Source organism: Crocuta crocuta, unplaced genomic scaffold, assembly GCF_008692635.1.
Source record: "Crocuta crocuta isolate KB4526 unplaced genomic scaffold, BGI_CrCroc_1.0 scaffold179, whole genome shotgun sequence".
Lineage (NCBI taxonomy): Eukaryota > Metazoa > Chordata > Mammalia > Carnivora > Hyaenidae > Crocuta > Crocuta crocuta.
The window spans coordinates 4,979,989-5,003,157 of NW_027551568.1; the positions used below are offsets into that span (position 1 = coordinate 4,979,989).

General features: G+C 52.6%; 1 protein-coding gene across 1 annotated transcript in view; it reads right to left on the reverse strand.

Moving 5' to 3' along the window:
- The window catches only part of EVC (EvC ciliary complex subunit 1), a 60,692-nt gene that overhangs the window by 37,028 nt on the left and 495 nt on the right, over nt 1-23,169 (reverse strand). Inside the window, exons 3-8 of the mRNA XM_077750383.1 lie at nt 17,214-17,297; nt 14,989-15,221; nt 13,631-13,715; nt 10,114-10,212; nt 7,133-7,270; nt 4,197-4,355 (exon numbers count right to left, since the gene is read on the reverse strand). Of these exons, the coding sequence (XP_077606509.1) occupies nt 4,197-4,355; nt 7,133-7,270; nt 10,114-10,212; nt 13,631-13,715; nt 14,989-15,221; nt 17,214-17,297 (798 nt within the window). The remainder of the gene's footprint in view (nt 1-4,196; nt 4,356-7,132; nt 7,271-10,113; nt 10,213-13,630; nt 13,716-14,988; nt 15,222-17,213; nt 17,298-23,169) is intronic.

Consider the following 23,169-nt stretch of genomic DNA (forward strand, 5'->3'; position numbering starts at 1 on the left):
CGGGAGCCCCGAGTCAGCCTCTGCACGCCTGCAATCGTGCCTCCTCAGACCGCCTCTCCATTTCCTTCCCGCTGGCCCCAGTCACGGCCACGGCCAGCTCAGGCCCCGGCTACCTCTGCCCTGTGGCCCTCGCCTCCTACCTGCTCCCCTGTCCTCCGGCCCGAACCCTCCAGCCGCTGCCTTCAAACCACGTCCGAACCCCAGGGTACGGCGCGCAAGGCCCCGGGGACCAGGCCTGGCTTGTCTCCAGCCTCGTCCACACACATCCCCTCCCGGTGCCGGGCTGCCCCACACGCCTGGCTCTCAGCTCCGCCGGGCCTCTGCACCCTCGGGGCCCTCCATCTGGAGCACCCTCCCGATCCCCTGCCCCTGCTTGCTAGGCCTGCTCATCGTCACCTGGCTGGGCTGTGCGGTGCCTTCCCTGATCTTCCCCACCCCCACCCGGCCTTCCTCTGTGCTCCACTGCCCCCGTGCTTCTGTCTTTAAGGAGCTAATCACGAGGGACAGTCCCAGGCGGGGCTGAGAGCCCTTGAAGACAGGCTCTGTGTTGTGACAACATGGGGGCAAGGATAAGGACCCCCCAGTTACAGACGAGAATGCTGAGGTTTGTCCCGGAAGGCCGCATAACTAGCCCAAGGACGGTGGCTTTGACCCTTCTCCTATCAGAGGCACCGGACAGCAGTCAGCAAGCCCACGACCACTGGAGGGCGCAAGAGAATAAAGCGCTGGGTGGCCGTGCGCCTGGCGGGAAGGCTCTGCTCTGTGACACAGGAGCAGCTCGCCCAGCCACCACCGCAGCCACCTCTGAGGTAGCGCGGGGAGTCCCTGCCGCTCGGTAGTGACAGCACAACCTTCGGATGCATATTCAAAGCAAGACAGAAGTGGAAAGGGGAGAAAGGGCACAGGAGCGTCGGATGGGCGGCGAGCGGCCCCCCCTTGCTCTGAGAGTGTAACGGCGTCCTGGACGGGTACCTGGGCTAGAGCTTGGCTCTGCTCCTCAGAGCTGCCCAGACCCTGGGCACAGGGTCCTCACACAGAACTCAGGGAGTTGCAGTGAGGATTAAGTTAAAATATGTAAAGTATTTCAAGTACCAGCTGCATGGGGAGCCTGGGTGGCTCAGTCGGTTAAGCGTTCGACTTCGGCTCAGGTCATGATCTCACAGTTCGTGGGTTTGACCCTGCGTCAGGCTCTGTGCTGACAGTTCGGAGCCTGGAGCCTGCNGGAACATAGTAAGCGCTCATGAAAGCAAGCTGCTGGCATAATTATCTACAAGCCCCCATATCCCTCTTGGCATGGAATATTTACAAACTTTTTAAAAATATTTATTTATTTTTGAGAGAGAGAAAAACAGAGTGTGAGCAGGGAAGGGGCAGAGAGAGACGGAGACACAAACTCTGAAGCAGGCTCCAGGCTCTGAGCTGTCGGCACAGAGCCTGACACGGGACTCGAACCCCCAGACCACAGGCTCCTGACCTGACCCAAAGTTGGACACCGACTGAGCTGCCCAGGTGCCCCGATCTCGGCACGGCTTTTTGTCAAACATCCCAGGAGACTGATCCTGACGACCTCGAGGGCCGTTTCCAGGACCCTACCCGTCTGACACTCAGTGATGCCACGTGAACACTACAGAGCCAACAGCCCAGGCCACAGTGCCCAGTGTGTGTTTCCCACACGCCGGAATCTGTCCTCAAGGCCTTACATACCATTGGCTCTCTAACATCCTCAGAGCAGGTGTTCTTCTGACCCCCACTTTACAGATGAGGAAACTGAGTCACAGAGAGATTTTGGTAACCTGCCCAAGGTCAGCCACACGGCGAACAAGCAGAAAGGCTGTGGTGTGAACTCAGGCCTCTAGCTCGAGTCTGTAACATTGTTTCTTTCACAGAAGGAGGCCCATGGGTAGGGACCCATCAAACACTGGTCAAGAGAAGGGGCATATTGATAGCTTGGGTCCTTCGTTCCCTGCTTCCTTTGTGGAAGTTATTGGCTAATGCTTGGTCTGGAGTCAGCTGAGGATACATTTCTCCCTCCTGCATCAATATCCTGTTGGCTGGATAATAATTATATAAAAAGAAAAAAAGGGGGGAGGGAAGTCTTTCTCTCTTGATCGGCATTAGTATCAGCAGCCTTATCAAATTAAAATCTAATTCACAAGGGTTTGGACGGCAAAGCTGGAAGCTCGTCGCCCGGGCTTGGCGATGCTATCAGACAGCGGGTCAGACCCGGCGGGTCGCTCAGTTGTCTCCCGCTATGCTCGTTGGGCGTACCTGCCGTGCCCACCTTCTGGCAGCGCCGAGGAGGGAGAGGAGGTTGTGTGTGGACCTGATGGTATGTTCTCAGACAGGGGCTGCACCATGGGCGTTTCTGAAAATGCGTATCCTGATTTGGGCGGGGAGGCGCTCCGTTTCTAACAGGCTCTCGGGGGCCGCGGATGCCACTGGTCTGTAGACCACGCTCTGGAGCCGAGAGGTTGTGGGAAAGCCGCAGGGCCTGCTCCGTGGGTGGAGGCTAATGAGCCTCTGAGCCAAGGACAGCGTGCCTGCTGCAGGTTTCTGGGCCGGGTGTGAGCTGGGCGGGTGCACAGGTCTGAAAGGTAACTAATGAGTTGCCAAGGTCAGAGAAGGTCAGGGAAATGGGTGCATAGCGTGCCCTGGCCTTGCACACAGCAGGACAAGGCCAAAACCACCACAGGGAAACCCCACAGTGACGAGAGTGTTATGGGTCATAGAGCAGTTCCTGGGGTCCTATATGTAGAAACTCCTAGAACGACTCTTTTATAAGTAGAGTAACTGAAGCTCAGGAAGGTTAAGTAACTGGTTCAATGTCACACAGCTTCAAAGGGCTGAACCTAGGTTCAAAGTCAGATACCAAGTGGGCTGTACCTACAACTATGTATCAGAATTGTTTGGGGGGATTTAAAACCAGCCAGTAACAGGGTCTTTCCTCACTTTAGACCAATCAGGTCGGATCTCTGGGCATGAGGTCCGGGCATAGGCATTTTCTACAAGCTCTTCAGGTGATTCAGAGACATCAGGAAGGCAAATGTAAGTTCTGTCCACATAAGTGGGAGTCAACAATGACTACTCACTGTGCTCCCCTGGAGCTCTACAAACCCCAGACTGATTAACTCAGAATTTCTGGGATGGGGACCCATCTGGGACCCAAGCATCAGTCCTTTCTAAAGCTCCCCAAATAACTTCAACGTGCAGCTGGGATTGAGAACCTCTATGCTACGTTAACACAAAGCTGGCTGGCATCTCCACTTAAGGAATAGGTGAGTAGATGGATGGATGAGTGGATGGATGGATGGATGGATGGATGGATGGACAGATGGACGGATGGATGAATGGGCAGATGGATGGATAGACGGATAGACGGCTGGCTGGCTGGCTGGCTGGACAGACAGATGGATAGATGGATAGATGGAGGGACAAATGGACGGATGGATGGATGGGCAGATGGATGGATAGACAGATGGATGGAAGGATGGGTAGGTTGATGGATGTTTGGATATTTGGACAGAAGGATGGATGGATGGATGGATGGATGGATGGGCAGATGGACGGATGGATGAATGTGCAGATGGATGGATAGACAGATAGATGGCTGGCTGGCTGGCTGGCTGGCTGGATGGATGGATGGATGGACGGATGGACAGACAGATGGATAGATGGATAGATGGAGGGACAAGTGGACAGATGGATGGATGGGCTGATGGATGGATAGACAGATAGATGGCTGGCTGGCTGGCTGGCTGGATGGATGGATGGATGGACAGACAGATGGATAGATGGAGGGACAAATGGATGGATGGATGGATGGGCAGATGGATGGATAGACAGATGGATGGAAGGATGGGTAGGTTGATGGATGTTTGGATATTTGGACAGAAGGATGGATGGATGGATGGGTGGATGGATGGATAGATGGATAGATGGATCGATGAACAGATGGATGGATGGATGAACAGATGGATGGGTAGATGGATAGACAGATGGATGGATTGGTGAATGGATGGAAAGATGGATGGACAGATGAATGAAGTGATGGATCACTGCTTTTCTCTGGACTCTATATTCCTATCTACAACTTAAAGGTGTTTGACTTGATCTTTATGGGGCATTAAGTTTCTGGATTCCTTTTCTCTAGAGTGAGTATCTTCATGTTTCTTCCCTCCACCCCCGCCCCAGCATACCAGAGCCTGCAAATCCTGAGAGTCACGCAATAACCTCTCGGCTGCAATCATTCTTTCCATGAGAGTCACCATGAGCTGTCGAGCTTTGGAGCTGGAACACTTAAATTGGTCCATAAGAAAGTGCTGGATGTTTTCCATCTGTTTCCAGAAAGCTTCCATCTGTGAAATGAGAATGAGAAGCAAGAGGTGGGTGTAGAAAACTTATTTAAGAAAGCTATAAAGCTAGATGGCTCATGCTTGAGAATTACAATTCATTCCTTATCACAAACTGAGATTCTAAACAATTCTGCAATCTGCACGAGCTTATCTGGGCAATAATCGAGTTCTATAGAGAGGTTCCTCCTAGGCGTATTGTAAGTGCCTGTCCATTTCAAGGTGGCTTTTCAGCAAACACCAGAGCTCTGCTGATAAGGAAGGCAGGCACAATGAGATCACCCTGCGTAAACAGCTTAAAGACTCTTAAACAGGCCATGATTGCTGCCTGGGGAGTGCGTGAAATTCGACAGTGGGCTCCTGGAAGCTTCCAGATCTCTGATAGGGATTAAATGTGCACTGGAAATAAAAGCACGAATGGCCATTTACATTTTAGTTTTGCCCTAAAAGTACAAAATAGAGCAACATGGCCGAGACGATGCCGGCCATGAAAACACTCTGCCTTGAAATCTTTTTCCTCTCCCCCTATCTCCTCAGCAGGAGAGGTGGGAATCACCGAGGGGCTCAGAGTGTCGGGGCTCAGTCAGCCGCCCAGAGCTGCGAGAACCGTGACGCTGGCAGTCAGGACAACTTCCCTTTACCGCATGCAAGTAGGTGCCAGGCTCCATGCTTCACGCCTCTGATTTGCAGGTGAAGTGCATATTGGCTGGATGCAGGGACAGGCTCAGAAGGTGAGGTCCCTGGTCGCAGAGCTGATGGGGGCAGGGGCAGAGTTGGTGCAGGCCACTCAACTTCCCAAAAGGTCGTTTTCTCCCTGTGGCTCTGCCTCTCAGACACTGAATTCATCTATGCACCTTTTGCTGCACCGGGCATGGGAGGGGTTGGGGCTCGGCGGCACCAGAAGCCCACCCTGACCTTGTTGCAATGGTGAAAGGTGGAGACAAACACAACCTGAAACCCTGAGTCGCCCTGAGCAGCCCCCTCCTGGTGGCTCGGCATGGCCAAGAGAAAGCCTGCGCCTGTGTGGACTGGCACCTCGTGCACCCAGTAACCCGCTATTTGCCCCAGTCGGCTGGCAGCCACTCATGACACCTCCAGCCTCCCTCCTGTCCCTGCCACCAGATGACCTCCTTCCTGATTGCTCTGAGGGAACACGACTATCATCCATGACGCCCCACACCCCCCCGAACAGAGATGGATGTCCAGCTGGCTTTGGCACCCCTCCAGCTCCAGAGAGCTAGGGTGCCCACCCTGTTCTCAGAAACGCTTGATTCCCTTGCTGTCCGGCACAAGATTTTCTCCTGGTCCCTCACGGTCCATACTCTGCCTTCTTGTCTCAATTCTCCTTGACTCCTCCTCCTTAAATGCTGCCAGGATCCAAGACTGGGCATCAGGCTGCCTTCATTACCCACTTGACAGACACCCCAGGCCGGGCCATCTCCATGGCTGGAGGTGACCATACGTCAGAGAATCTTGGGCATAGTACGAATCATCTGTCTGAAATACGCAGACACGGACACACAGGACCATTGCTTCAGGGAGCCCGTGGACCCCGGAATCCAGGCTGAGCACCCTCCCTCTGCCATCTCGTGCCATGAACACCCTCCCTCCCCATGCCCTCTGACCCAAGCTTAGTAGAAACTCTCCATCCTTGGGCATCTCCACCTCAAGATCTCAAGCCAGCACTCACCAGCTCCCCTCCCAACTTGGCTCTCCTTCTGGGGTCCTTATTCCCATAGAACGGATCCTTTACACCCCGGAAGCTCCCCCACCGTTTCTTACCCCTCTGCTCCCATCCTACTGCATTTGCCTTCATGGAATTTCTACTGCCTTAGCCGCAGAGTTCACTCCTCTCCTGCACACAGCAGCCTAAGCAGTCCTTCCGAAACAGAAATGGACCCAGCCACCATCTGCTGCCAACCTCCAGTGACTGCCACCTCCTCTGGCACAAGATGAAAACCCTCAGGCCAGACGTCTGGCTTTATCTCGCTCTGCCTGCGCCTCGGCCTTCCCCGGCTCCCTTCTTTGCCAGCATCCCCTGGTCAGCCCCCGACCATTTCTCCCAGAAAGCCTCTCTATGGGTCTTTTCTTCCCTGAAGCCTTTCCTAACCCTAGGGTGCAACAAACTCCTCTCTCCAGGGCACCCCAGCCTTCTGGTGTTTTCATCTATCACAACACTTATAAGCGCTGGAGTCCACACCTGCTCACCTTCCCGCACCTTCCCCCACCAGATTAGACGGGGCATCTCTCTGGCAAGGCCAGGTCTAAGTTCATTCTGCATCCCCAGTGTGCAGCACAGGGCTTGGGTGCCAAAACAATGTTTGTTTAACACCTAATGTAAGAACAGGGGGCAATGGAACTGAAAAGCAAGAAAAGGGATTTTTGAGGGAAGCCACCCTCGCTAGAATTTAAAGCCGGCTTTTATGAGTGACACCTCGGGTTGGAGAAGTTAGCAGCTAGCATCTGTTCTAATCCACAGGGCGGTAATGACATAGAGGGTTAGAGCAATCTTTGCTTAGAATGATCAAAAGATCAATCAGAAATTTAAACAAGGGGAATTCATTAAAACCAAAAGAAAATGAAACTCTGTAAATCTTGGCCCCTGAATTATATCTACTCTATCACATAACTTCGGAAACTGGATCTGTGGCTCTGGGCTCAGTGCAACAGGGAATTCAAGTATTAACCATGCTTCTAAGTGCCGTCGCTTTAATCTCGCCAATTTAACTGTCCTAGAAACCAAGGTTTTTATACAGGAAAAAAAAAAAAAATCCATCACATACGTTATCTATTAGCTGCTCAGCGAATTCCCGCTCTTTCTTTTCCACATCTGCCAGAGTGATGTATTCAGAATCAGCAGTCCCCAACATTTCCGTGTTTGACAGTTTGACCTGAAGTCCTTTTTCTAATTCCTCCAAGTCCTGGGAAAAATGGAGGGGAGGGAAGCAAATAAACAAAGATAAAATCTAATATATCTTAAATTCTAGAAAAGAAATGCTTTTATCTTTCACATTATCATAAGATATTTCTTAACCATAATTAACCGCTCTAGGCATTGTCCTACTTAAGGTTTGATGATAGAAATCTACTTTTCTCAGTAAATATAGAGCCTCAAGAACACTGGATTCTTTTCTTCTGTACTCCTCACCACCACCCCCAACAGAATATAGTTTTTAAAATGATGAAATATTGTCTTTTACTCCTTAAGAAGTCCTGGAAAATCACATCTGGGGTGTTGGGGGGAATGTTTCTTCCCCATTCCTCTGGTTTCCGTGGGAAAGGAATACTCAGTACACCTCAGAGGAGGCGTGGAGCAATGTGATTGGTGGGTTGAAAGCAGGAACTGTGCACCCATAGCTTGTCCAACCTCTTCCTCTTTGGTGTGGCCCATTCAGGGGAGGCCATTGCCGTGGCATGGCCCTGGCCCAGGGTGTGCTGGGCAGGCCAGCTTCGCCCCAGACGAGGCAGGTGTTTCACTAGTCCTGGGATTCCAAATGCTGCAGAGCTAAGCCATGTCCTCCAAGCTGCCCTGTCTCAGTAATGCAGCCAACCTCTCTGTATGTGTCTCTTGGACTCTGTCTCTTAATAAACTCAGAACTGGGGAAGAAGGAGCCCCCTCTGTACAGAGTCCTTCAGGCCCCATTGTGGGGTATGGGAGGAATCCCGTCTCCTCCAGGGCTGTGTCGGGAGAACTGGAATTTGCATGGGGGCAGCCCCAGCTTCATTCAGGAAAACGATATTGCTCAAAACTGCTTCTGGGCATCCATGGTGAAGCCACGCGTGATTTCGGAGCCTTGTCACTATGAGAGAGAGAGATGCTGGCTCTTTCCAGATGGGGAGCCTGATATTCAGGGAGATGGGGTATTTCGTCTGCAGTCTCCTCCCCATAGGAAGAGACGTGCTGGGCTCATCCCTCAGCCTCAAAGACCCCAGATACCCGCGCCTCCAACTGCACACACCTCCATGATGCTGCTTCTCTCCCAAGAGCAGCCGCCAGTCCGAGCATCTCTTGTCCTTGTCTATAAGTTGGGGCATCATGATGAGCATTAAAGAAAAGTACTCACTGGAAGCACTTGGCCAGACCACCTCTTGGTAAGCAGCAGCCACTGCAGTGATTATCATGCCGTGCCAGTGCCAGTGGTGGAATGCGACCCTGAGTCTGCGACTACAAAGCTCTTACTCCTTTCCTGTAACACGGCTCCATTATTTCTTGCGTAATTCCCTGTGTCACCATGATTATTGTTATTTATTCGTTGGAGAGTCATTTAAACTCAGCCTCAGCTTCCTCAACTGTAAACAAAGAATAATGGCTACTCACAGGGCTGTGGCGAAGACTGAATAAAATAACGTGTGAGGAGTGCCTGGGTGGCTCTGTCCTTTACGCGTCGGACTCTTGACTTCGGCTCAGGTTTTGATCTCACGCTTTGTGAGATCGAGAGTCTGGTTGGGCTCTGCGCTAGCAGCACAGAGCCTGCTTGGGATTCTGTCTTCCCTTCTCTCTCTTCCCCTCTCCGCTCACTTGTGCACTCTCCTCTCTCTCAAAACAAATAAATAAACTTAACAAAACTTGCGCGACTTGTGTTGTGCCTGATGAGGACGGTCCCGGTGGTGGTGGTACTGACGGTGACAATGACCACCATGATGTACCGCGTCCTCCTTGGGGTGTTGTGCTGTTGTGCTGTATCCTTCCGCACGGAATCCAGAGGAGCAGGGAGGAAACCTTCCCTCCCAGTCCCCCAAGTAGCATGGCGCTGGTAACGAGGAAGATGGCGGCGGCAGCGGTGGTAATGATAGTGGTGTGAGTGATTATGATGACAGAAATGGCGGTGGAGGCGATGATGCTGGTGGTGGTGGTGATGGCGGGGATGAAATGGTAACGACGGTGAGGATTCTGCCCCTGACAAAGCTGAAGATGTTTGCTGCAGTCGTAATGAGGCCGATGGTAGCTCTCATGTATTCAGGGTCTAACTATTACTTGGCCGATGCTTCATACACTTTCTCTTATCCTTTCCGTGCTCCCGTAGGACAGAATTATGATCCCTCAGCACAGGAGGAACCTGGGATTCTGAGAATTTGTGAAAGAAAGAACCGGGATGTCTGACGCTAAGCCCTGTCTTGTTCCGCTGCACGTAAAATAACGTACTTTGTGTAAAAGACTGAGAGGAGTGTAATGCAAACTAGGACAAATAGTTATAACCAATAACCCGATAATGTGCTTAAAAATACCCCATCTTGGGGCACCTAAGTGACTCAGTCGGTTACGTGCTGGACTTTGGGTCAGGTCATGATCTCGCAGTTGGTGGGTTTGAGCCCCGCGTCGGGCTCTGTGCTGACAGCTCGGAGCCTGGAGCCTGCTTCAGATTCTGTGTCTCCCTGTCTCTCTGCCCCTCCCCTGCTCATCCTCTGTCTCTCTCTCTCTTTCAAAAATGAACATTAAAAAAGTTTTTAAAATGATAAAAAAATAAAAATACCCAAGCTTGGGCAGAAGCTAATGGTAACAGTGTTTCCTCCGAGTAGTGGGTATGACCAACATGCTTCTCTTTGTCCTGCTTCCAATATTTTCCCAAATTTTCATAATAACCTCTGGTCATTTTTATATTTGTACACACACTTTTGTATAATTGCATTGTGTTTAAAAGGCATATACTGAAATAAGTTATTTTTACACGTAAAAGCAAAAATAATTTCATATAATGCTGTGTTTTACATATTGTAATAAACTATTATTAAGTTACCTTGAGATACAGGTTGAAAATGTACTTACATTTTCTTGTTTCGAAAGAATCCTCTGGTATAATTCATCATCAGACTTCTTTTTAGGAAGAAGATCAAGGAGGCACATTTTTAAAATCTGGATAAACATCTATTGCCAAGAAGGAAAACGTAACGGGGAGAAAGGTTTAAAAATGGTATCTTTCACTCCCTCCCCCCTTTCCTTCACTCACTCTCAGCCTCTCCTTCCTCCCTCCTCCCCATCTCTATCTCTAGCCCTCTATCTCTTCACACATACATAGTTTCACTATAGAAAAATATCTCAGATTATAAATCATGACAATTGTCTGTAATGGATTGCATTTTCATCAAGCTTCTAAATAATATGCTCTACTTCCTTCGTTTTCTCCATTTAGGCAGTTATTGTGTTCCATTCCTTCCACGGTGCCTATTTCCTTGTGAGTCAAGAAAACACCGAAGGCAAAGGGGGTGTTGCTTTGTGGGAAGAAGCAGAGGGACAGTTGTTTGGAACTGGGATGTATGAGGTCATCCACTCCAGCCTCCTGTCTCGATGGATGGAGGCAGCCTCTAAACCAAAACGTGTCCAGTGCAGTTACGGCAGGCTTCACAGTTTGCACTCATTGTCACATGCAGTCGTGTGTGTGTGTGTGTGTGTGTGTGTGTGTGTGTGTTTCTGTGCAATGTTACCCAAGTACAGGCTCATGAGACCACAGCCACATCCAAGACAGAGAATGTTCCAGCACCAGGAGGAATCCTTTAGTTCTAATGACCCCTCTATTGGCCTCCCTCTCCCCCATACACACATCCCATCTCTGCTACTCTGCTCTGAACGGTGTCAAATGCAGCTTCCCGCCACCTCCTTACAAGCCTAGTGCCACTTTCTCCCTCAGGGGCCACCAGGGAGCTCTAAGCATCTGGCCTGAGCCACTTTTTTAAAAAAATTTTTTAAAGAGAGAGAGAGGGAGAGCATGAGCNGGCTCCAGGCTCTGAGCTGTCAGCCCAGAGCCTGACACAGGGCTCGAACCCACGAAATGGGAGATCATGACCTGAGCCGAACTGACTGATCCACCTTTTTATTCTGGTTTATCGTTGGCATGTGGCCAACCGCAGTGTTACCGCAGTATCAGCTGTAACAACACCGTGATCCCACAGTTCGCACGGGACACCGTCTGTCTGTGGCCAGAGTCCCTCGTGAACTCTGACCCGTGGTGACGGATCACTACCAGAGAAATGGAACTCGAGGCCGCTGCAAGAGCTTGGCGTGTTCCTGCGGGTCCCGCCCCCGGCGGAGGTACACCCTGCAGTGAGGGGAAGGCCACGCGTGCAGAGCGGTAACCCTGGGTGGTGTCAGCATGCACATTTCTACGGGGCGCCTACTGTGTGAAGGTGCACAGACCTTACACTCAGACAGATCTCATCTGGGCTGTGTCTGTCATTCAAAGCTGTGTGATTCTGGGCAACTGGCCTGACCTCTCTGAGCCTCAGGTTCCTCGTGGGTGAAAAATGGCAGTAAGGCTTCGCTGAGATCAGACACGCAGAGAGCTCAGCCCAGCAGATAGGAGTGCTTCCCACGTGGTGCTGTGACGCTGCTCCTCACACTCCCAGCAGAGCCCGGAGCCCTGCCCACAGAGACGGCTTCACTTCCTAGAAATTCTGTGGGGCAAGAGCTGGGAAAACGTCATCTTTATACCTTTCCTAAGGTGGCCCAGAGAGGGAAGGTGACTCACCCAAGGTCACACAGCTCATAAGTAGGGGAGGGTGGACTGGAGCCCAGGTCTTGGACTCCTGAGCCAGCGCTTCTGGAACTTCCCTAGGTTCCAGCATATGTGTCTCCCTCAGGGGAGCGTGGCCACCTCCCCCACACTCACTCAGGCCCCCCTTACGCGTGCTGGCGGCGCCGTATCGTTTGTTCTGACCCATGGTCTGCACGGTGTAAAGTGTGTGGTTTGCCGCCATCTGCCTGCGGAGAGTGGGCTCCATGCAGGTGGGGGCTGTCCCTGGTGGCTGGCATCGTCCCTCTCCCTGTCCATTGCGCCTGGCAGGGAGGGGAGGCGGCCCACGGTAAAGGTGGGCAGATGAGTGACAGTGGATGCTTTCTGCGTGACAGCCGGCTGCTTCCTCGCGGCACCTGCTGCCTGCTCTGGGGGTGAGCGGCCGGCACCACTTCACTCACTGGCTGGATGGGGCTCTGAGTGCAGACACAATCGACCCTCCAGGGAGCACAGAGCCTTCGAGAAGATCACCAGGGCCACCTGCTGCCAGTGGGGTGAGACGTGGCCGGGTGAAAGCAGGTGGGCCGCCGCGTCAAGGACACGGGGCTCTCTGGGCACAGTGGAGCTGCCGGAACAGGCTCTATTTCTAGAATCCTGGTGTATGATTCCCGGTTTCCAATACCGACCCCTGTTTACAAGTTCCCTCCTGCTGTCACAGAGCCCACGTTTCTTCTTACGACATCGCCAGCCTGATGCTTTAACTTTTCTAGTTTCTAAGGAAGGAATTCATGGGCATGTCCATCTGTGTCTCTGTGTCCAAGTCTCTGTCACCTTCTCTGTCGATCCCTCTCCCATTCTCTTTGCAGTAGGCCTCCCCTCCGTAGATCTCATCCTTCATTAGATCATTTGGGAGAAATGATTCCTCTCTTTAAGCCCCGGGGCCTTGAGGGCTGGGTGGCTCTGCCTCCATGTCCCTCTGGCTCCCCGCCCCCACCCTGCAGCTTGGACCCAGTGCTGACTCACCGTGTGTGGTTCTGATGGCCCCCTCCCCCCCTCAGAGAATGCACGCCCATAACAAGGCACCAGACTGCCCACCTCCACTCCAACCGAGGGCTTTACGACCCTGGGTGAGTCCTTCGCTCCATGCCTCAGTTTCCCCATCTGTAGTGTGCAATGATGATGGCACCCACCTCTCCAGGCTGTGGTGAAGTTGAGAGCTAACTGCCTGTGTAACGTGCCCAGGGTCCGATACTTCGCAAGCAATCAGCAACATTAGTGCTCGTGAATAGAATATTATCACCACTATCATCACTCCTTTAAAGACGCCATGCTCGGGGCGCCTGGGGGCCTCAGCCGGTTAAGTGCCTGACTTTGGCTCAGGTCATGATCTCCCGGCTCATGAGTTCGAGCCACGCATCTGGATCCTACGTCCCTTCTCTCTCTCTACCCCTCCTTTGCTTGTGTGCGCATGAGCTCTCTCTCTCTCTCAGAAATAAACGTTAAAAAATAAAAACAAAAACTGTAAATAAAACTGCTGTGCTCTTCTCAACACCTTTGGCCCCTGCCTCCATCAGGACGTGCACCCTGGGCAGAGGCTCTCATCTCTCTGCCCGAGCCCACAGCGCCGGGGAAAGTACAGCCTGTCCCCCACCAGCAGGCACGAATGGCTTTTCTGTTTCATCATCAGATGCTTAATGCACTGTGCCTTCCCGCCATCGTGGCTCCACTGTCCCCAGGACACTGTCACCAGTCTCTGAGGGCACACAGGACTCAGTGGCCACAGAGAGCCTGCGTCCATGACCCCGGAAAGGGCGAGAAACTCAGCCCGCCGCCTACCATGTGCTTCTCCTGCCTCAGCGCCGCGTCCAGATGCAACAGATCCTTTAGGTGAAGGCTGTAGATACACAAGTCAAGGTCCACACTGAAAAGCCGAGAGAGAAACGGAACGCCTTTGAGAGGACTTGGAGTGGGGAGGGGGCTCCCGGGAGGGGCACATCCTGGCTTGGTACAAGCCTCGGGGCATCCCCGAGTCTAGATTTTAAATTCTGCAGGTACAGAGCTTCTGAATAGTGGCCCAAGTGATGCATCCGTCACTTGTGACCGGAAGGGAGAGGCTGCCTGAGATGCGAAGGGCAGAAGGCAGCAAGGGTCGGAGGTGAGAGGAGAGAAGGAAGACACCCCATTAGGCATCGTAACGTCTGCATCACGAGCCCTGACTCCTCTGCTCCCGCAGGCGGGCGTTATCATGCCCATTTTACAGACGGGGAAACAGACTTAGGAAGTCAATGAGCCGTTACACGGTCACGGGGCGGGTGAGGGGCCGGGCAGATCTGACCGTTTGTCCGGTGTGGGCACACTCATTTCAAACAGCTACATTCCCGCCCAAACCATTACAAGCCTGGGAAGTCCCAAAGCTCCTCACCACCCCTTCCCAGCCACTGTCAAGGTCAGCACTGAGCTCAGGGACTGGGCCCACTCCTTCCACAGCCCTGAGCTGAGTTTGGGCCCGGTTTATCTCACGGGGCAGGGCCACTGGGACTCACCAAACTTTAAAGTCTGGGGACCAAAGCACAAAGCTCCCGATTCAGTTTCCAGAGCCTCTCGCACATGCTCAGTAGCTTGGCGATTTAGAGCGTGGGCTTTGGAGATAAGGCTCCATCACTCACCTGCTGTGTGACCTTGGGCAAGTGACTCAGCCTTCCTGTGTCCCTTTATTCTTTGTAAAATGGGGACAGTCCTAGCACCTACCAAATAGGGTTGTTAAGAGGAATTAATTCATTGATTGACTGATTTTTACTCATCCATCACTGACCCTGTCCCTGTCCCCTGAGCAGCAGAGACACAGCGGTGAATAAGGCAGGCCCAGTCATACCCGTGAGACAACTAATCCCTGAAGAGTGCTCAGTGGTCTGCCCAGTACACAGGAGGCACCTAATCAGTGCTGGCTGCTGTTCTGCAAAGCCCCCAGTCACATCGGTGATTCAACGACACCCCTATTGTCTTTCCTCAGGGCTCAGGCTTGATTCCATAACCCTCACACTGGCCAACACCACGTGGTGAGCTCTAGCTCGGACGCCGGGTGGCTGTGTGTCCGTGGCTGAGTTGCTTAACCTCTCTGGACCTCCACCTCCTCCCCTGACAGTGATATATGGTCCACGGGCCTGCTGCTCCATCCCTCGCCGCCCCCGCCTCACCTCTCACAGATCAGCACCTCGGGGAAGCTGTTCACCCGGACAAAGGTGCGGCTGAGGAACCTGTCGTCACTGGTCGTCGAGTGGATGCTGGACAAGGAGCTCCCATCTTCCTTCTCGGCCTGGCTCAGGCTCTCCAGGCTGCTGGAGGGGGAGGCCTCCACCGGCTGGTTGGGTAACACAGTCTGCTTTAAGTTTTCGTGCAGCGACGGGTTGGAGGAGCCGTCGGCCAGCGGCTGGGGGTGGGGGAGAGAAAGCTCACTCAGTCCACTTGGGACCACTCTGGAGAGGTCCAGAGACCTATGGCGACTTGGCTTCGGTAATTCCGCTGGCGACACATGATGGCGGTCCCAGGAGGGCCAGGCTGGGGCACCCCGGGAGGCCGAGAGTCAACAGGTAGAGCTTCGGCCCAGGGTCACACCTGTACCCACACCCCAGGGACCCGTGCCCTAGCTCTTCTCCCCAGGAGGCCAGCCCCTCTGCGCCAGGCTCCTAGCCCTTAGCTATTAGCCTGGATTCATTCACTGGTGGCCCACCTGCACCCCACACTTGGCTGCCAACCCTGACCTTCTCCACCTGCTCCCCTCCCCGCCCCCCACCGCTTCTCTTCTGTCTCAGACCCCCGGGTCTGCTCTGTCTGCTGACCTGCTGACCACCTGCTCTTCCCCACCTACACTGACCTGGGCATCACCCTCCTGACCCCAGGCCTTCGAGGAGGCTCCCTGCTGCCTGTGGATAGCTCGTCATCAAGGAACTCAAGCCACACATGCTGCCACAGCCACGTGAGGTCTCAGCCCAGTGCCTGGCTCAGCTGGAGGGCTTAACAGGTCAGCCGCCACCTCTGTCCGGCTTGCTCTGCTGTTCCAGAATGTTCCTGCCGAAGTAGCACCGAGCTGGCGGCCAGCTCCCAACCTCCCTTGTCATTTCATACTTCTGGGCCTTTCCAGACTCTGGTCACTCACTGCTGGGCTGAGGCATCCCTCCCTCCAGACACAGACCCAGAGTCGTCCTTCCCTGGCAGCCGGGCCCAGCCCACGCCGGTTATCGTGCACCACCCCACACTCTGCCCTGACTGTGAGGGTCTCCAGGGCGAGAGTGACGCTGTCCCACCCCTGAATAATCCCCAGTGCCCACCAGGAGCCTGCCTGGCAAGGGGTGTCAACGATGAATAAATGCCCCTGGTCTGGGAGTTTTGCCCAACACCCACCCACCAGATAGCTAAGGGAAGGAGGCAGTTCCCAGTGTGCGTTCCCGGGGGCAGTCCCAGTACTGCAGATAAGTTCTCATCTGGGAAAGCCTGTGTGCGACAAGGTGCAATCCTTTCTTTGGTGCAGGGATCTGCAGATCCTGGCTCTGGCTGTCTTCAACAGCAAATAATAACTGGGGACGCAGAGCAAGCACTGAGTGTGTGGACATCACACGCAGTGCTAAGTCCTATGTCTGTCATCCCATTTGACCCTCAAACAGCTGGGGAGGCGGGAGGGCCCGTCACCCCCATTTCCAGAGAAAGAAACAGGAGGCCAGTCAGGAAGCGGCCCAGAGGAAACGGCCGGGATGGCAGTTAGGATGGAGTCTGTGGGACCCCAGAGCCCGTCCTGTTGACAACCAGGAGCGCAGGCAACATTTTTCTCCCGCACTGGCCCAGGGGCTGTTTCCTTCATGGACACTCTCACAGGACAAGGGCTCCTAGAAGCCACGGGATATGCTATCTGCAAGTCTCCTGACCGCGGGTGTGAATTCCTGGCTTCAGGTGTAAGAGACCTACAGCCAGGTGCCCTCGGGCAGGTCACTGGGCTCTCTGGGCCTCAGTTTCCTTATGCGTGAAGAGGCAGTAACAGTGTGATTTACTTACGGGAAATGGCTCACGCGTGAGAAATGTTTAGCGCTGTGCCAGCCCACAGTCAGGGTCCAGTAGGGCGGAAGTGGGGTCTGCAAATGAGGTGCAACGCTGGGAACTGCGTGAGGGCCGGTGTTTGTATCAGTGCGAAAAGAGCATGACGCTGCCCTACTATGCTGTCACCCGGGGTTTCTGGGGACACCTTGCTCTACTCTGTCCCTGACAATGCTGTCATTCAGCAGATTCACCCTAAAGTGCTGCTTCATTATAAGGCCTCAAAATTATCCCTATTAAAATGACTTACCACAAAGCCCTCAGCTAGGACCCCAAACCCTTACTCTGCCCACTTCTACCCCCATCTCTAGTATAAGACGATGCTGAGGACTCTCACCCGGAACTTCTGGTTGATGGGATAGATGACTTTTGCCTTCAGTGCAAATGCTGTGATGTTGCTGTTGAAAGATGGCCCACATTCCTGGGAAGGAAGAACACATGGCGTCGGGCGCTTTCTCTAAGATGAAGGATAAACCACCAAGAGTTACAAAAATGCTTTGTCCCATTTGTAACACTGGCCTTGGGAAGGGACTGTAACAGGCTCATTCAGATCCCAGTAGGTGATCACTTGTTAGAGGGATGGGTGGGTAGATGGGTGGATGGGTGGATGGATGGGTAAATGAATAGGTGGATAGATGGACAAATGGATGGATGGCTAGATGGATGGATGGATGGATGGCTAGGAAAATGGATGGATGGATGGATGGATGGATGGATAGATGGATAGACATATGGTATAAATGAGTAGATAGGTGGATGGACAGATGGACAGATGGGTAGGTGGATGCACAGGTGGATGAGAAAATGGCTGGCTGGCTGGCTGGCTGGCTGGCTGGCTGGCTAGGTACATTGAGAGATGGATGGATGGATAGATATATGGTACAAATGGGTGGAAGGGTAGATGGACAGGTGGACAGATGGGTGGATGGATGCATGGGTGGATGGAAAAATGGATGGATGGATAGATGGATGGATGGATAGATAGATAGGTACATAGAGGGATGGATGGATGGACAGACATATGGCACAAATGGGTGGATGAATGGGTTGACAGGTAGAGAGAGAGATAGATGGATGGACAGATGGACATATGAACAAATGGGTGGATGGACAGATGGATGGATGGGAGGATGGGTGGATGGATGAGTAGATGTTATATAGCACATTCCTGATTTAACTCCAAGTCTTCAGCTTTGAAAGAAATAAGTATTTAAATAACATGACAAAAATTTATGAGCGTTCCTAAAAATTGTGAACCATCTTTTAGTGGAAAAGAAATCACAGAGTAGTTTTAGCATTGCCAGGGGCGTAAGCACTGGCACATGGTGATATTCACAAGACTCTGCATCAGAGCCTTAAATGAAAAGCAGCTGGGCAAGTCTTTGCACTTCTGTGAGCCTCAGTCTTCCCAGAAAGAAACCAAGGTCCCATATCTGCCCCGAGGACCATGACATAAAGAGCCCAGCACAGCGACTGGGACAGAAGAGCAGAGAAGCAATGGACATCTCTGAGTAACGGTGGGGAAGAGGCGTGTCTCTGGAGAGGTGTCTCTGACCACAGCTGGAAAGACTTACAGCTGCTCCAGACCCGCACATCTTCTCTGTATCTCTCTCCTGCTAGAGCTGCCCGCCACCCCCGCCCCCTGCATTTTGCTAGGGGTGTCAAATAAATATTTTGGAAACAACTTGCAGGTGATGATGGCAAGCAGGCAGGTGAGTCACGAGCCTGGGTCTCCAGTCCAAGGGAATTCTCTACCCACCAGAAAACTGCACCCACAGCTCCTTCAATGCTTTTCAACCAAACCTTTCTGAAGAAAGAGCTCCATAACAAGCGACCGATTTCTCGTTGCCAACTTTGCCCCGGGATAAGACACCCTATCACAGGGGACACAGAAGGGTTTATCGCTTCCTCATGAAGCGGGCATCAGAACAGCACCCGACCAAGCCAGCGGTGTGGCCCAGGGACGCCTCCAGAGCGGTTTTGCTGTGACGCCCTTCTGAGCAGGGTGGGGACGGAAGCCACATGGCGAGGGCTGGGCCTTGTCATTTCCATCTGTACTTCATGATGCACAAAACCAGGCTTAGATGATTGGGACAGACCACCGACATGTGCCACTGACTTCCACTTCCAGGGGCCCAATCGCTGAGGCTACTGTCTCCATTTCTCACAGGGGAGGTGAGACCCAAAGCAGTTAAGCCGTGAGTCCAAGGTCACACAGCTAATACATGCTGGGACTGCGATGTGAGCTCAGATTCCCTCCTCTTTGCTGACACCTTTCTGTCTCCTTCAGCGTCATTCAAAGAAGAGTGAGGGTAAGAGCCAGGAAGTTACAAAGGAAGTAGGTGTCACCATGGGCTGGTGTCACCATGCGCCAGGGACACAGGTCAGATCCCGAGATAACTTTGTTATTCCCACACCCTACCTGCCATGTAACATCAACCACAAATTCTATGCTTAAATTCCTAAATGTCACTCAGACCCACAGCCCTGGCCTCAGCCGCCACCATAATTACCCGAAGGGCTTCAACAGCCTTCTGACTGGCTCCCCCATCCATGCACTGAGCACCTACTGTGTGCTAGGCTCTTTATGCACTCTTGCTCATGTAATTATCACACATCAGCCAGTCTGGGGAGGTCCGTGCTATATCCATCATCCCTACTTCATGCAGCAAGGCTCAGAGGTTAACACCTTCCAATTCATTCTCTACATAGCAATTGAATGATCTTTTTTTTTTTTTTGCTTTAATGTTTGTTTATTTCTGAGACAGAGCAAGAGCAGGGGAGGGGCAGAGAGAGAGGGAGACAGAATCTGAAGCAGCTCCAGGCTCCGAGCTGTCAGCACAGAGCCCGACACGGGGCTTGAACTCAGGACCTGTGAGATCATGACCTGGGCTGAAGTTGGACACTCAACCAACTGAGCCACCCAGGTGCCCCTCGAGTGATCTTTTAAACTTGGAATGCCCATCACTGCCAGCTGAAAACCTTCCCTGGCTTTCCTGTGATCCAAGGGAGCCCAGCAGGGCCTGGCCCCCAGCACCCGGTTCCAATCTCTGCTTGAAGCTGTGTGGGTACAAAAGCAACGGATGGCAGTAAGACTGAAAAGGCTGATTTCAGAACAGGTTACATAATTTGTGAGGTCCCATACAAAGTGAAAATGGGAGGTTGCGCATCTTATTCAAAAGGGATTAAGAATGTCAGGACAGCAGAGTCCAGAGACCTGAGGCAGAGCCCGATGGAGCTCAGGCCCTGTGCGGTTGCCCAGGCTGCACGCCCGGAGAGCCGGCCCTGGCTGCTTTGCTGTGGATGCGCACTTGCTCAAAGGAAGGCAGGGAAGCAGAGGGCAGCACTGTGTGGTTCTAAACTTCTCACAGACAGAGAGGAAGGGCGTGGTCTCTGCCCTCCAGCGGGAGACAGAAAACAAAGATCGTACTTAATGGGAGAAACATAATCAGACGAACAGGATGAAGATGCTGGGGTCCACTTGCGTAGTGGTGTAGAAGCCGGGCGTGCGCGTCCTGCAGCTCGATGGGGAGGCTGTGAACGCGCGTGCATTTCCATCCCATCCACCTGCAGACTGCAAGTCGAGCACAAGGACTGACACCGTGATGGTCACGATGTTTGTCAGGGTGAAGGACGTGGAAGGGCCTGGCAAATGGAATCCAGGAGTAAGCTGGCATCTGCTGTTTTTAGGGGCTTTTTGGTATGTGTGTGTGTGTGTGTGTGTGTGTGTGTGTGTGTGTGTTTACAGCTTTTCTTATTAAGTTCAGATGCTCTCCAAATTCTGATAATCTTCCCAACCGTAGCAATACAATTACACAGAAAATTGGTTGTTGTGAAAGTTCGCGATGTAAAGCTTCTTCAGCCGAAGCCACGCAATTATTCAGAAAATTAGTGAAAGCATAATTGCAGGAAAAGAAAAGGCATTTCACTCACCAGCATAAAGGCGCTCTTTCAGTGAGTGCGGGGATGCGTCCACAAAGGAGCCGTCCCCTCTCCCGCCTCCGGAGCAGGACAAGGTGAAGGGAGGCAGGCTGTGCAACACACGCCTCAGAGCCTTCTGGAGTTTTTGGTTTGCTTTTGACCGACGTGAGCTATTCATCAAAATAAGGTTCAGAGGGGCCTTGGTTTTCACCACAAATCCCTTGGTTTTCGGTGCACTTCAGGACATCGAGGTTAGAGCTCAGACTCCGTCCTGGCCGCATTCCTTGACAAGCTCAGCCTGCGGGAGGCAGGCATTTTGGCAAAGCCAGTCACTGGAACGGGCAGATCGTTAACTTAACTCTTGGCAATCATTAGCTAGATAATGGGCATCGGCTGGCACAGCTAACCAGTTAGCAGGGAAAGCAGTACTAGGGAAAACAAGGAGTGAGGCTTTTCAGGGGTAAAAGGGCGGGGCTCCCCTGCAAACACTGAGTGAGCACTTGTCCCGCAGTCAGAATGTTGCAGAGTTAACTGATGGGTGATCAGATAGGTTAGTTTTCCTGTCCCTCGCCACACAGCAGACAGGTGATGGGGCCGGGGGCTGGCTTCCGGGGTCCTGGATCGCAGAGCCTGTGATGTTTTCATCATCTCCAAGGCTGCCCTCTGTGTGAGCAGGGTGGAATCCAAGCAGTTCAACCACATAAACTGTGCAATTGAACAATCTCTAGCACAGTCACAGCGAGGCGCATCCACGACCACAATTGGGGAACACTTTTTACCATCTCAAAAAGAAACCCACACCCTTTAGCTATTACCTCTTCGTTGCCACCTCGCTCCCTCCCACACCCCCCTTCCCCAAGCAACCACCAGCCTACTTTCTGCCTCTGTAAATGTACCTGTTCTGGACATTTTATACGAGTGGGATCCTATAATACGTGGTCTTTTGTGACTGGCGTCTCTTGGCATATTTTCGGGCTCCATTTGTGTTGAAGCACGCGCCAGGATTTCGTTCCTTTAGACCACGTTCTGTTTCTCCATTTATCAGTGGATGGGACATTTGGGTTTCCACGTTGTGGCTGCAGAGGGCTGCTGTGAACACGGTGCACACTTATGTTCCCATTGTCACGAGCAGGCTTTTGACAACACGGGATGATAGGGCCAGACGGACAGAGGGAGACAGATGAGGGAAAGACGCAGACACACAGAGATGCAGGCAGAGAGAGACATGAGAGAAAGGGACACACAGAGAGCCGCGCCGATACACACACGTGTAAACACACGGGGAGACCAAGCGCCTGAGGACAGAGAGGCAGGGAGCAAGAGCTGGACACAGCTCTTATGTGCCAGGGGCTCGCCCCAGCCCCAGCCCCAGCCCCGCGAGGGCAGCTAATCCACCCACGGGGCTGCGTGAGGGAAGCCTGTCTCCAGAATCCTCGGGAAGACAGATCCACCTGGTGGAGCCGCTGAGAGAGGTGCATGGGGTAATCCACACGAGCGCTCACACCATTCAAAAGTGACGTGTGTGAAAATGCCTGGCATTCAGGAGGCGCTAAGAAACAGCTCAGTTCACTATTTCCCCTTTTCTCAGGACGCCTCTCCATCTCTCTCTGTCTCTCTGTCTGCCTATCTACCTGCGTAAATATCTATATTTACGTTTGGGCAATTGAGACTAAATGGTCAGGATCCATAGCATTTTCTGGGGACCAGCAAGGTCTAGAAATAGCACACCTTTGGAAGAAACGCCCTCTCTGTCCACGGAGCTCACGCATGAAATGATGTCTCACGGCGGACAGGCTGGGCAGGGTGGGGGCCAGTGAGGAAGGAACAGGGAGAAATCCACCTTCAACATGTCTCTCAAGAGGTTCAGAGCCAGAGCTCCTGGACATTTACTTAACATGCACGTAAAAGAAATAGGAACGAAATGAACACACACTTACATACAAACATTCACAGAACAGCCAAACGCTGGCAACAACCCTCGTCGTGATATATCTCCACGGTGGACTGAACAATGAAAAGGGATGGATTGGGGGCTCCTGGGGGCTCAGTCAGTTAGGCCTTTGACTTCGACTCAGGTATTGACTTTACAGTTTGCAGGTTCGAGCCCCGCGTCGGGCTCTGTGCTGACGGCTCGGAGCCTGGAGCTGCTTCAGTTTCTGTGTCTCCCTCTTTCTCTGCTCCTATCCCACCTCTCTCAGGAATAAGTAAACATTAGGAAAATTTTTTTAAATAAAAAACAAAAGGGATGGATTGCTGATAAATGCAAAAACCTGGTAAGTCTCCAGAGCAGTGTGTCGAGGCAAGGTCAGCACAAGGGCACACGCACTCCCACTAATGTGAAATTCTACAACAGTAAAAGCACTGTGGTGACG